At 39.0% G+C, this 14734-nt stretch overlaps 1 protein-coding gene across 9 annotated transcripts in view; it reads left to right on the top strand.

Moving 5' to 3' along the window:
- Positions 1–3502: 3502 nt before the first annotated feature.
- Positions 3503–14734, top strand: part of LOC113145263 (microphthalmia-associated transcription factor-like) — a 27763-nt gene continuing 16531 nt past the window's right edge. For 2 of the 9 annotated variants that reach the window (XM_026331749.2, XM_026331748.2), the window contains exon 1: positions 4418–4681. In XM_026331749.2, coding sequence (XP_026187534.1) covers positions 4578–4681 — 104 coding nt within the window. In that variant the 5' untranslated portion in view covers positions 4418–4577. Of the gene's footprint in view, positions 3626–4417; positions 4682–10791; positions 11486–14734 lie in introns of those variants that run through there. The other 7 variants (XM_026331747.2, XM_026331746.2, XM_026331751.2 and 4 more) reach the window with 5 other exon arrangements.

Raw genomic sequence — 14734 nt, 5'->3', positions numbered from 1 at the left:
ATTAAGCTCACCCAAAACCCTCTGTCCTGGAAGTCTCCTCCTCTTGTAAAGAGAAACTACGATTCCCTTACCATTCCCTTATGACTCTCATTAGGAATGTAATGCTGTCATCAATATAATAAGCTATACTTTTAATACATTCAGAGAACTAGGGTCATAGTTTTTGTACAAACTGACATGAAAAACTAGATCCAGCAAGGTAATCATTTACCGTACATTTTTAGAACGCAAGCTTAAAGTGAGCAAGAATGTACTAGACTGTAGGTTATTTTTTTATTTGTGAAGCATTTAGTTTTGAACTCTCCATTATTTTTTTTACAGACATGCACTTTTCAAGTTAACATTTCTTCGTACCTATTCTACAACTAGTAGGTTCACAGAAAAGGACATTAATGCACTGAAAGTACCCACTAGTCATCATCAGCCTTAAAATGTTTTAACACAATTAAAAATGCAACATCTAATAACCACTGCATGCAAGAGATGCATGCAATATGAGATGTGCCTTTATGCATGACCTACTCTGTGTGCATTGATATCCCATGATTACAATGCACCTATACTGCACCATAATAAAAACTAAAAGAGTTCAAGTCAAGACCAGCAGCACTAAATAGAACTACCTGTGTTACCTCTTAGAGAGGCACTTTGGTAAACTGGGGCTGCAAATGTTTGATGAAGATTATAACAAAACATTTGAGTAATAATGTGCTCTCTCTCTCCCCTAGTTTGTGCTCTCTCCCTCCCTCTCTCTCTCTCTCTCTCTCTCTGTACCTTCTGCAGGTGTCCCTGGTCCTGGAGCTGTTTATCGCTGATGTGCAGTTACTGGCCCCACCAACTTGCAGTGTCTATTTGTTGTTTATTGTTGCTGTTCTTTTCTCTCTGCTCTATCCACTCACCCCAACCGGTCGAGGCAGATGGCCGCCCAAACTGAGCCCGGTTCTGCTGGAGGTTTTTTTCTTCCGTTAAAGGGAGTTTTTTCCTCTCCACTGTCGCCAAGTGCTTGCTCATAAGGGAATTGTTGGGTTTTTAGTTTTAGTTTTTGTAAAGTGCCTTGAGATGATTTGTATTGTGATTTGGCGCTATACAAATAAAATTGAATTGAATTGAATTAATAAGTGAAAGGTTTTGTAAGTCTCTCCTTGACTGAAGATGGTTGTGGGATTAAGATATGAATTCATCCTTGTTCTGTAGTAGTCAGATGATGTGACATTTTTGAAATAGCAAAAACAAAATTGTATAAAGATGTTTTATTTTTGGAAACACATATTTTCTGTTACTCATGCTCATGATTTCTCTACTTTAATTAAGTTTTTTATCATACATAAGAATTTCTAACATTCCCTTAATAATACATATTGATGGAAGTATTATTAAAGCAGGAGAGTGCCAACAGCCCCAGAAGGTTTACTGTTATTATGCTGGTTTATGTACAATAATTTGATTAATCCCAAAGTTGTCAGCATCTGTTTTAAGTTAAGTTCTCCATCCTCCTGTTGTGGTCTCAGTCTTGTAGATAGAAAATCTAATTTTAAAACTTGAATTATTTTACTTTATATTGATCTAATTTGTTAAATTGCATTTTATGAAATCGCTTTTAAAGTGTAAAGTGATTAAGCAGAGAAAGTCTCTGGTGGAACACCTCTGGGGAAATACTGATATTGCCACATACACTGGGAGTCAGCAGGGGCCTAAAAGCAAATTCTTTTGACCAGCATTCCGTCTGGTCATGTACTCAAAACATATATTATTGAGTTAGCTTATTTTGAGAACTTAGAGCATGGATTATAAACAAACATATGGTTTCTCAAAATTTCAGAGAAACATACATTGAAAAAGAAAGAGTCTAAGACCACAATATTCACTTCATTTCTGCTATAGCAATGGATTTGTTGCTGTGGGCACACACCAGTTGACCTGTTTTTGATCATTTCACAATTTTTGATTAGCGACAACATGTCAATATGAGCCCTCGGTGGCGTCCTGAACACCCGGACACTCTTGGCTCATATTCCGGGATCTTGTTTTGACTGGATCATACAGGAAGTGTTCCGTGGCAAACGGCTGCAAGTCACCAATGATTGGTTGACATGTGTTTACCATGAATGAGCTACTAGGAAAAACAAAAGTAAACAAAAGTTTCACACCTGAGCAGAAACATTTCTCTCCTGTTGTCGTCCTATTTAAGTTCATGCTCTCTGTTATTAGCCAGCAGTGTTTGCACTAGTTGTCACTGCTTATTAAATCTGCACAACACTGTGTAAACAATGGTGTGTTAGCCTGTAATTATGTTCATCTGTTTAGTTATCTGATGGCATAAGGCCAGTTCCCTGCTTGACATTTACTGTCAGCCATTTATAACCATCATGGACATATTTTAATGGCAAATTGCTAGTCACACTGTTACCTGTTCAGAATACATCTTTATGTTAATGTAGCACCATAGTAATGCAGGACTAACCTCACCCCAATCGGTAAGAAATTACTGGAGTCAAGTTTTACAATTCGTCTGTCACAGATTTGTTATTAGATGTATTAAATGATTCAAGTCTGACATTCATAATTGTACTTAGGTAAAGAAAAAGTGCGGCAACATGGTCAGCACAATGATTCCTGTGAAAGTTTCGTTTTAAATCACTGGATGATTATTAATATGTGCTAATGTAAGTATTTGATGGACATAAATACATGAGGTCTATGAATGTAATATATTGAAAAGGCTTATCAGATGTTTTGTGTGTATAATCTTATACTTAGTTACAAATATCTCAAAACTTTACTCCTTGAGTCAGTCGCATGTTATTTTAGATTTGACCCAGTGATCCATATTTATTCCTGCTTATTTCATTTTGTGTCAGAAACACCGCAGAAGGCCCTGTGCTTCAAGGCCACCACAGTGTGAACACAAGCATCAACTTAAATATGTATACTATATAATACCCACTTAAGAAATTACAAAATAAAGGTCTACAAACTCTGGGGGCATCTCTTTGCACGGGTCCCTGGGTATTCAGTGCCTTTATTCATCCCACAACAATGTCCAGAACAATAAGTGTTGTCTAGTCCATTGTGTGTCTGTCATCTTTAAATGTAAAACCATGCAGCTCTTGCATCATGTCTCCTGTTCTGACTGTAAATGAGTTGTTCTTAATATGTCTCTGAGCCACTGTAGCAAGAAAAGGTCTCGTACAAATAATAATGTGCTCTGAAATAAAAAAAAAAATACACTGTTTCCTATTCTAGCTTTGTCTGTCTTACATCATCCTGTCATTTAAGGTTTTATTTTTAGTTTTTTAGGCTGTGCTTTCCAACAGAAGTGCATTTGCATTGTATTTGCATTGGTAGAATGCAGACTTAAACCAGTTCAGCAGGATGAGGCCAATGCAAATATTGAACTTGAATTTCCATTTTGTAATAGAAAAGTGCCCCCTTGGGCCCACAGCACTGGCGTTACTAGCTCTATACTGCCCCCAAATGGTGGATAGGGGGCTAAACTGAGGAGATCAAACTTGGTGAGCAGAGAGCAGAGTGCAGGCTGAGAAGGAGACGGGCAACAGAGCCAGGTCAGTCTGTCTGCACAGGAAACGGAGGGAAACGGAGACATGAGGGTCGACAGGGTCTCCAGGTCTGTTATAACATGGGTGCAATACCTACATGATTTCACAAATTACAGACTGAACTGTCGATGCAATGAGAGAGTTGCCAGATTTGGTCTATAGATTATTAAAAGTTCATTCAGTTAAAATAGATGTTGTGTTGGTTTGACTCAGATGCAGTGATCAGGCGAACTGTCAGAGGATTCAGTCAGATCATTAGCAGAGGTTCATGTCTGGGAAAACCCTGAACATGAAATCAGCAACTGGTTGATGTGTCCCGCGATGTAGCGTTTTTTCAAGCTCACTACACACATTATGCCTCAGCAGCCTACAAATTCTAAACTATACTCTGACAATGAAACATTCACCGATTTTGATCCTTTCACGCAAATTGTGCTTTCTCCCGGTGCAGCAGCTTGAATGGGAGTCATCCAGGCTGAGTGTGTGTACTCAGACAGCAACTCTACACGCTCACAATAATCTTCCAAATATATAGGCTATGTATGTCTGTTATTTGTGGAAGGATTGGGCATAAGGTGACGGTGCAGGGTTTTGAAGCTAATAAAGCATAAAGACGTGAGGTCAGGGATTAGCAGCCACTCATGTTTACGTCTAAGAAATGAGACTCACTGTAAACAGCGATGGTTATTCATTGCTGCTGAAGGAAATGAAACTTTGTGACACGAGTTTCACTGAGAGCAAACAAGGCTGTGCAAAATCCACTCGCACGTCGCAGCCAATAAAAACCATGATGAAACCGTCAGCCGCGGTGCACCTTGGTAGTCGTAGTCGGCGCGGGGCTGGCAGCCCGCTGGCAGCTCTGTGCTGGCTGCTGTGGAGGACTACAGAGCTCCGGGTCCTGGACAGAGGCGGCTCGCGTTGACAGTGGTTGGTACTGAGCGAAGCACGGCGGCAGAAATATCGCCCGTCTGTTTTTTTTTTTAGGTGTTTAACGTTTCCGAAAAGTTGACATCTGCAAGTATGCAGGCAGAATCGGGGATTGTGCCCGACTTCGAGGTTGGAGAGGAGTTTCAAGAGGAGCCTAAAACGTATTACGAATTGAAGAGTCAGCCCTTGAAAAACAGGTCAGTTGTTTGGCCGTGGACAGTTATTTCCCACGCTGGAGCGGTTTTGGTGTTTAGGTGATAATGAGGCTGCAGACTTTCTGAGTGTTGTCCGGGATCCGTGCGTGTGCGAGGCGCCCCCAGAGATGTTCCCGAGGCTGGTCCCGGCGCTGAGCTCTGGAGGGGATTCAACTTGCCTCTTATTCCCTAAGGTTATCCTGCTGGCATGAAGTTATGCAACACTTGGGTGTTGTCTTGTCAACATCAACTTCAAATATTAGCTTATAGAGGAGCAGACAGGTCAGAGTTTGACGAGATGCTGCCCGGCCTCACTTTTTTGTCGATGGCTACAATGCTGCTAAGATGAGGGCTTTGGTTTTTATATGCGTTCTCCTAAAATCCCCCTTTGAATATACATGGAATAATGCTGCCTATAGGACCTTGACCTGAAGAGTGTTGGAGGGTTATCGTTTATTTAAATAGGTTGTGGTCAAATACCAAAGAAAACATGTGCGGTGAAACAGATCCAGGTGCTCTGTGAAGTGCAGGACTTCTCAAATACACCTGTGAAAAAGGTTTGCAGTTGATTTACAGTTAAATGGTTGAAAACTGTTTACATTAGTAACTTAAACCAGGAGCAGATAGGAGCCTTGTGGTGTCTGAAACATCTGTGTATTGTATGAGGAGCTGATGACCCAGAAAGTGCTTCATAAGCTAAGAGAATGCTGTGTTTTGTAGAATACATGAAGCAGAAATGAATGGCTCCTGTGGCCTCTCTGGACATGAACTAAACACTCTGCAGTACTGACATATTAGGTAGATATTTTCAGCTTTGGCATGTTGAGGCCTCTCCAAACAATCAGCATTGAGCTGAGCAGAGTCTGTTTGCTCTAATTTAACAGGCCAGTGTTAAATTATGATTCTGTTTAATGGCATTAAATGATTATTATCCTTTTATTGAGTTTGGGAACTAGTTTAATGTTTTGGGAAATGTTCTTATTCAATGAATATCAAACTGTCATGTTTGTAAACTGTATATACTGCTAAAATACAGGTAGCTTAGCCTAACATAAAACCTGGGAACAGCCTGGCCTGGCTCTGTGCAAAGGTCAAAAAGTCCACCTAGCAGCACATTTAAACGATGTTAGAGTTTGTTTTTTAATTTGTACAGAAACTGAATTATTACGAAGATAACGGTGCTCTTCCTACAGCAAAACAATCTGAAAACTAAATAAATGCGCTTTCACTTGATTCTAAATATTGATAATTAACCACATATTTTAGTCACTAAATAGTTGCTGACCTACAAAATATAGCCAGTTTTATTTTTAAGTTATCGTGAACAACTCCCTCTTCCTGGTGATTATCATACATAATAAACACTTCCCAGCTGTGATATAACTGGGAAGTTGTGAAACTTACCACTTTACATTTGTGATGATGACGATAATGATGATGGGGACGGTAATCATGATGATAATGATGACGACAATACATCTGTTAGCAGAACGGTGTCTGATTATTTGTATTTTGTGTCTCCACGTCCCTGTTACGTTGTTTAGAGGTAATACATGGCCTCATTGTCAGGGTGAGACATACAGAGGACAGTACACCACTGTGTTCAGACAGAGCTCTTATTGCAGATGTTTGGTAGACTCTAGTTATTTTTCCCAACAAAATGTCGGGAACTTGACTTGACTACAGAATGTAGTTTGTTTCATTTTCTTTTAAATTCAGCCAAAAGTCAAGTTCAGGGAGAAAAAGGGGGTTATTCATAAGGGACAGTACTAACCTTTAACCTAGTTCTACATTTTTTAACTATTTTGCTCAATTTCTTCATTAGTGAAATGTGATTAAACTGTTACATACATACACAGACTGAATCTCAGCTGTGTTGTGTTGTCACCTGCAGAGCTGTAGTGGCAGCAAGTTCCAGTAAATAACCAGTGTGGGTTCTCGAGGGTCACAGATTATTTTATTTAATGTATTTTCCTTTGGTTTTTGTGAGTTGTCTGGACAGTTGTTTCGATTGATGGTATCCCACTTCCTCTTCCCATCACATGAGGATGACCCAGCATAATAATAGTCACAATGACTGTTTTGTAAGACAATGTTGCGCGGGATGGTTATAATTAGACAGATTGATTATTGACTCGTGTGATATCTTGTCATGGCTGCCCCCGCTGTTTCTAAATTTGAAATGTGAAGTGTGACAAAATGTCTTCTTGGCATTCACAGATCTATTTGATTTCTTGCTGTCTCCGTATCAGTTTGACAGCACACACAGACTGCTGCAGACGATGTGCCAGACTTTGTGTGCCTAATATAGACGTGAGACAGGCGGTGGAACTAGTCTTCTATGCAGTGTAAATAAGCTCTATAAATATAGCAGTGGATGTGTTATATCTCAAGCTGAGAGTTGAAGGCTCTTTTTTTTTGGGCAAATACTTGCAATGTAAATGTACTATAAACATTTCTGCAGCAATCATATTGAGGAAGTTATGCCTAACTAGGGTGATGTCTGACAATGGCTAGATGTTTTGCACAATTTTCATAGTTGTAGGATCCATATATGTGCCACCAGTACCAAAATGACTTTGCTCAATATAAACCTGTCTTTATATATGTTTTTTTCATTTGGTATAAGCCAAAATATTAAATAATAATAATTATTAATAATAATTTTTAAAACCATAGAAAATGCCCATGCAAGACCCATAAAAGAGCCCGTCTAAATAGTGTGTGTTTTAAAATGCAAAAATTGGGAAATATTTCATAAGCGACAGAAACATTCCTAAACATTTCTAAGACTGTGATCAGAAATTTGATGCAAACTTTACATGTAAATAAACACATCTACTCCCCTCTTCTCTGCAAGTTTTTCAGATAGAAATTATAATATTATTATAGCTAGACAATAATTAACATTGTGTGCAAATAAATAAAAACTGAAATACAGTATAAACCTGTGCATATTGTTATTGCATATGAAATGTTTGTAAGAAAATTAACCTAAAACTAAGAAGTAAAAGCGAGGGGGATAAAAACAGAATTTTGAAAAGTGATTCTCTGGACTGGAAGTTACACGCCTCGATGTTTTAATATGGCAGTTAACTTAGCACTTATTTATAGTACATTTCATATTGATTGTCTTTTGAAAATGGCTAATATTTCTCAGTTTGTGCCAGGGGTATGTCAATTTTAGAACACAACTGTATGTGTGTATAAAAATTCAGAATAAAATGAGATTCAGTTTTAGGCTAAGTCTTTAGCTTGGTACAGAAAGCAAAAGAAAACTGTTTGTGACAAAGAGCTGAGTCAGAGGTTGAAGGTTGTGAAAGTTGGTGCTAGGAGCAACTTGTTCCAGTGGGGAGTCCCTTACAGAGATGCCAGAGAGGCCGTAGAGTTTCATCCATGATCTCAGACAGACTGAGGGTCTAAATGACACAGACAGGTGCTGTGCCTGCAGTAAAATATTATGTTAGAACAACCTGCTCTGCAGTCATGATCACTTTGCTGCATCTTAAATTCTTCTGTGGCTTTTTTAAGCATGCCTGCTTTACATTTCTGTGTTGGAAGATCTGCAAGGGTTTTGTTTTGCTTCATGACTTTTAATAATAGTAAACCATGATCTCTGTCCTCCTCTATTGGTGAATAGTTGGAACTGTGAAATAGTGAAAACGCACCAGGTAACATTCTTAAATCTTCGAGCAAATTACACTGTTTGAAAGTCTTTAGCCAGAGGAGGGTGCCTTTACCCACTTAACATCCCTACTATTTTTTTTTTATTCTAAAAAATATAAAGGTGAAAAAAAAAACCCAAATACAAATATATGAACTAGAGATGTCCAATCCCCCCATGTTCCTCAAAGGACAGAAAAATACAAAAATTATATTGCAACTAAATGCAAAAAAATGATGTGTCATAGGCAATAGAATAAAGGCAACCCCAGGGAGGCTAGTCTGGAGGCTATGAATGCTTACATCCAGTTTGTGTTGGTGGCCCATTCGTCCCTCATCTCTGCTAGCAGGGGGTTGAAAAGAAAGACAAAACACTCAGGCCATGCACTGGCTACCAGGGGGCTTAACCACATTATAGTGAAGAAGCACTAAACCTTGCTTCTGTCATAGTCTGCCCTGGAAACCCTCCAAGGAGGCCGGATCTTCTCCAAGCTGGACCTGAACGACACCTACCACCTCATGTGGTAGGGTAGGGTCTGTGTCATTTAGACCCTCAGTCTGTCTGAGATCACGGATGAAACTCTACGGCCTCTCTGGCATCTCTGTAAGGGACTCCCCACTGGAACAAGTTGCTTCTAGCACCATGGAAAGTGATGAGTGGAAGGCAGCCTTTAAAACTCCTAGCAGGGCCTACGAATCTCTAATTATGCAATTTGACCACACCAGTGCCTCGGCTGTCTTCCAGAACCTTATCAACGATGTCCTGTGTAACATGCTGGGGAACATGGTTTGTGTACCTCAATGATCTACTCCTGCTTCCTGGCTGACCGTGTTCCACTGGTGTTTGTCAAGGCACGGAGATACAAATTCCACAGCCTGTCAATCACCATCCTGAGATATGTCATTTCTTGGGGCAAAACGAGGTGGATCCCAACAAGGTAAAGGCTGTTTTCAACTGGCTAATGCTGCACACCCAGAAAGAGCTAAAAAGATTCCTGGGGTTTGGCAACTGGCTGGCTAGGCTCCTCCTTTCAATTGTCTGACCTCTGAGAGCTGGCTTTCAGTAGTCACCTAAAGCTGAAGTTGCTTTTTGAACTCTGAAGGAGCAGTGCACATCTGGCCCCATCGTCATGGTTCCAGACCCAGTTATCAGTTTATTTTTGATATTGATGTCTCTGGATGAGAGGTGAAGCTTTTATTGCAGGTTCTGCAGCGGGGACACGATTCACTGCCAGCCTACCATCTGGGTGCATGCCTGATGTAATCCAGGTGGCACAGTATTTCTGCATTTAAATCCCAGGTTGGCAGCAGTTCTCTGCAAGATTGTTCATTGCTTACTCCAGTGATTGTCTGGCATTCTGATCCTCGTTTGTTCTCCATGTCTGGCCTGTCTGACCTGACCTGTTATTTGGGCCACTGGCTGCTGCGTGGCAAAAGAGTGTGATGCAAGTAAAGCTGCAACTTATTCACATTATTGATGGTTTTTTTTCTTAATTAGTTGTTTAAAAGGAGTTGGAGCTCTGTATTTAACCTGTGAAAATACAGAGCTTCTACCTACAGTGACATCAGTGGTTCAGTGGGTTAACTACCTCATTGTAGATATTTGTATAGCGTTCCTCTGACTGTCTCTGTCTTTCTCACCATTTTCTATCAACCTTAATGTTTTGTTTCAACCTGCATCCTCTGGGTGCACAGCCTACATAATTTATGTTCTAGATTAAACACTTGCATACAGATGCTTCTCATTTTCACTAATTTGCTTGCTAGTAACTGACTTCAGGGGATGATGCCAGCTGCAGCACACTGGGATCTGTGTGATCAGCAGGGTAGTTCGAATAGATCAATATAGCGTCATGTGAGGGCGTAATCACTGAGCTGTATTAGAGCAGAGAGGTCATATAATCTAAAAGGGGGAAACTACACTCCATTTATAGCTATGTAATATTTCTAAGTCGTAGTGTGCCCGTGTCACTTCTCAATAAGCTTTTGCAAAGTCAGAGATAAAACAAGGTGCAGTGTGCTAAGAGATTTTCCTCTGGTGGGAGAATTGCTTTTAATGACTTCATTGAAGACTGAAAGAAATAAGTCATGTTCTTATAAGGATTTCATTGGTTTCTACTGAGATATAAATGCATTCTCAAGATATTTGGATCACGAAGTGTGTACACAATATGTTCCCGATGTTTGACTATCACAGTTTTTCATAGTACGTGTCTGGCTTTGTATAAATCTGTAATGTGTGTGACTGAAAATAATAATATAATAGTTTGTTTAATCTGATTGAAAAGGCTGTTTGTAGAAAATTTTAAAGATTGTCCTCAACCCGCAGAGAAGCTTGTCATACTTGAAACCGTTACAGTTTACACTTTATAATGCATCGCTGTGCTGCAAAAATCACATATCTTTTCTGATAATCTGAAGAATTTACCGTTGTAGTTGAACAAACACCTACCACTTAAAGATCTCCTTCAGATCTGCTGAATATTGAGCTATCATTGACTTCTAAACTTGAACCTCAGAAACTGAGAAAACAAGAAAACTCAGATTTAAGGTGAGCACAGAGAAACATTTCACTTTTGGCATATACTTATGAGAATAGCCTCAAACTGTTAATCTTTAAGTATATAAAGGTTGAACATCCAAATGAAGCAACAGTAAGCAAAACATTTTCTTGTGTGAAGTGGGCTAAAGAACACATTAAAAACTCATATTATTAGGTGACTGTTTTCCTTAGCTTACAAACAGTTGACATTTTAGAGATACATGGTTTTCACAGGATGATGACTAAAAGTTAGTTGTAGGCCGTTCACTCAACAGTGGCGACATATGTTTCAAAGTCTGTGTGGTTTTAAAGTAGCGTGTTGATGGACAGTGTGTTTCCAATGGGCGCCGGCCCTCTTCTCTCCTCTACCCTGTTCTGCTGTTGGTCTGGACGGGGCTGGTCCTCTGCCTGGCACTCTGTGTGGCGATTGGAGCTTTCAGGCCGGGCCCTGGAGCCTCCCCCCTCTGACACACTTGCAGCGCTGCACCACTGGCATGACTTTCACTGCTCTCCAAGGGCGGGTGGTCCACCTTCAGGGAAAAACAAACAAATATGGAGGCTGTAGGAGTGCAAGTGTACAGACCCTGCTCATTTGACTGTCTGTGAGTATGGCACCTCCGCATCTGTGTTATTATTGGCATGATCTTGGGTACAACACTTTATTTACACATGAAGGACAGCATGAACAGAGCTGTGAGTGAGAAGTACAGTCATAGCTTTAGCAAATGTCCTCGTGCATGTCTCATATGAAGTGGTTAATAATCCTAATTATTGTTTGTCAAATAAGCACGGAGTAGATTTTAAATGCTCATTGGTGCTTACAAAGCTTAAATCTTATGTGTTATTTATCCTTTTTACTGTAGTTTTACAGGTTCAGCGGAAAAAGAGTTCAGAATTGTTTATCTGCAACAGATCAGCAGTTAAGACAGAAAACTAAATTGTTTTCCTAATCTAATGCTAATAGATTTTAGATGAGGTTGTTGCTTTACCATTTTTGTCCATTAGGCAGAGCTGTTCTTTGGTCACAGAGGGGTCATTAGTTCTGCAAGTTGGGAGGCAGCCCCCTACCATTCCCACTCAATTGCCAGTAGCGGTCCTGGGGATAAAGTGTGTCTGTATTACAGATTGTTTTCATTCAGACCATTAGGACCTCTGTTGAATTTTGTTGCTTAGCTTATCTTCGTAGATAAGCTAAAGCTTCTGAGGTTTCCTGTTTGCTTGCTGTTTGTCTGTCAGTTATTAAAACCTGCATCACAGACTGTTACTAATAACAGTCACTAGTGTAGTGTAGTGAGCAGAATCAGAGAAATCATGAGTTGGGTGGGTGGGGCTCTTTAAGACTGTACAACCATTGTTTTGTTTTTTTCTTCTTTGAGTTACACACAAACATGAGAGGTGTGTAACACATACACACACTTACACATGAGTGAAAAAGTTATAAAGGACAAAAGCTTTTTATGTGCCACAAAACAGTTGGAAAGAAGAAGCAGTAATTGAGCTTTGCTTTGCAAGGAGGCTTTTGGTCATTTATGCACACACGCAAATAAAAGTCAATCTGATAATCAGAACTGTATTAAAGAAAATCAGGAGGTGCTTCAACTCTCAATAGATCTCAACTATAAGCTGTTTATTACACATTCATATTCATTTTCCTGTAATTATTTAAGTCTAGTTATAGTCTTCAAACATAGACCTGGAGCTTATATTGCAAACTTTTTGACACTTCTTTTAAAATGTCAAGTATGACATTGCTGATTCGATCAGCTAATATTAACTTATCACGTCTTGATATTGTTGTATATGTCTGATAAAAAAAAACAAGACACTGTAAATGTGACATTCAGTTTGTATCTGTACATTCATAGTTCCCTGACTTCTAGCACCACCAGCAGGTTAAAACTTTTATTTGTCTAATGTTTTGGTTTTTAACCAAATACAAGCAAAGCTATTTGGCTAGTTCCCCTGAGGTTTACTTTGTGTTTAGTGTAATTATATATTAGGTTATTATTATTTTTAGTGTATTGTCAGCAATAATCATATACTAACCATGGTAAGTTAAAAGTGGTAAAATCAGCATGGTTGCTTTGTTGTATTTGCATATTAGCATGCTGATGTTAACATTTAGCTCATAGGACCTCAGAACTCCTGGCATAGATGTTGTTTTACATTACTGCAACTTCCTCTGTAATTTCTCTGTCAAGTCAGATTTACAGCCAAAAACCTTCAGAACCTCATGAATTGAAAGAATACTATGGTGTTACCTTAGTTTTTATTTTCATTGGATTTAAAAAACATCACCATACTTTGTCCTAGTTGGGATTGCCGACCGCCACTGTAACACTGCTTTTTCCCATGCATCAGTACAGGTGTGCGTGTCTTTGTGTGTGTGCGTGCGTGTGTGTGTGTGTGTGTGTGTATTCTCTTCCCTGCCAACTCTCAGGCTCATAAGGTGGAGACAGAAACCACAGTATCTTCAGCTATTCCTGGAAGTGCTGCTGCACCTTCAGGTTGTTGTGTTTGAGGTGATGATGAATGCGTTGTCACGCAGATGCCTGAGGGGTGTGAAGATGGTTTGATTAGAAGGGCCATTGCCAAGACTATTAAAACGCAAACTGTGAGACTAAGGGGCATAACCTGCCAGTGATGTGTGTTTTGTGGTTTGAACCCAAAGGCAGAAGATATAAAGCTGTGAAAGAAGCTGTTTACACTCAGTTTTATGCTGCAGAACATTTTACTATCAAGTATTTTTCAGTCCTTAATTAAATAATAGTATTAGATACATTTTTTAGTAATTCAGAATAACCAAAACTGGAATAAGGAAAGCAAAAAAAGCAATGTCTCACATACTAAGGATCTAAAATATCTATTTTTTAAAAACATTGCCTACATAAACTACTTTTGTATCTGTGCGTACTTGATGGAAGTATGTCTTGCTTATATTTATGCTCCACTTGCCGTTGCAAGTGCAAACACAGAATAGATGCAGGCTGGGGAGGTTATTATTAGTATCAGCTAATAGTTATTAAAGCTGCCATGTGAAGATTTTTATAAAGAAATAATCTATTTAAATTCAGTTTGATTAAATCCATGGGTACTTGCTTGCATTCTTCTTCACTGCCTTTGTTGGCACGTTGCTATATTCTTTTTTTTTTTTTGGTGCCTTACCAAGTGTCAATCAAGCAGACAAGTATGAAACCAAAGTCAGTAAATTAATTACTGTGCTTGCGAACATGCATGATTTATTTGTCTGTTATAGTTTGCACTAATATTCTGAATCAGCAAAGTAACCATAGCTATGACAGAAATGTAGTGGTGTGGAAAATACTGGGGCTCTGAATTGTATAAGTAAGTAGCATAAAAATGTAAAAACTCAGAATCCTCAAATACTTAGGTAATGTACTGTCTATGAGTACATGTCCTGTATTAGTTTCCAACACTGCAACTACATAATGTACATGTATATATGAGTGGCATCAAATGACAAGATGCTGCCAGTAATCAGTACAATATGGAAATGTCTCTCTCTTTCTCTCTGTTTCTGCAAACTCTTTCTGAAAATTTAAAATGAAAAAAAAACCCTATTTAAATAAGTAATGTGGTGAAGTTGACATTCAAAAGTTCTTTTCACCATCAACTTCAAAATCCACTGTTTTATTTTTTGACTAGAAAAAAGGAAATGAAACTACTTCTTAGAATTCAAACACTCAAACGCTGAAGTAGATTAAAGTAAAAAAAAAAAGAGAGCTCATAAGATATAGTTCAGGAAGTGGAAATGAAAAATGAAAAAAAGCTTTTTAGCTTTAGCCTAGATCCAGCGACTTTCGTTTGAAATATCTGAGATGAAAGGAAAC

The sequence above is a fragment of the Mastacembelus armatus genome, chromosome 7, assembly GCF_900324485.2.
Source record: "Mastacembelus armatus chromosome 7, fMasArm1.2, whole genome shotgun sequence".
In the NCBI taxonomy this organism is placed as follows: domain Eukaryota; kingdom Metazoa; phylum Chordata; class Actinopteri; order Synbranchiformes; family Mastacembelidae; genus Mastacembelus; species Mastacembelus armatus.
This window is presented reverse-complemented; position numbering and strand designations above follow the sequence as displayed.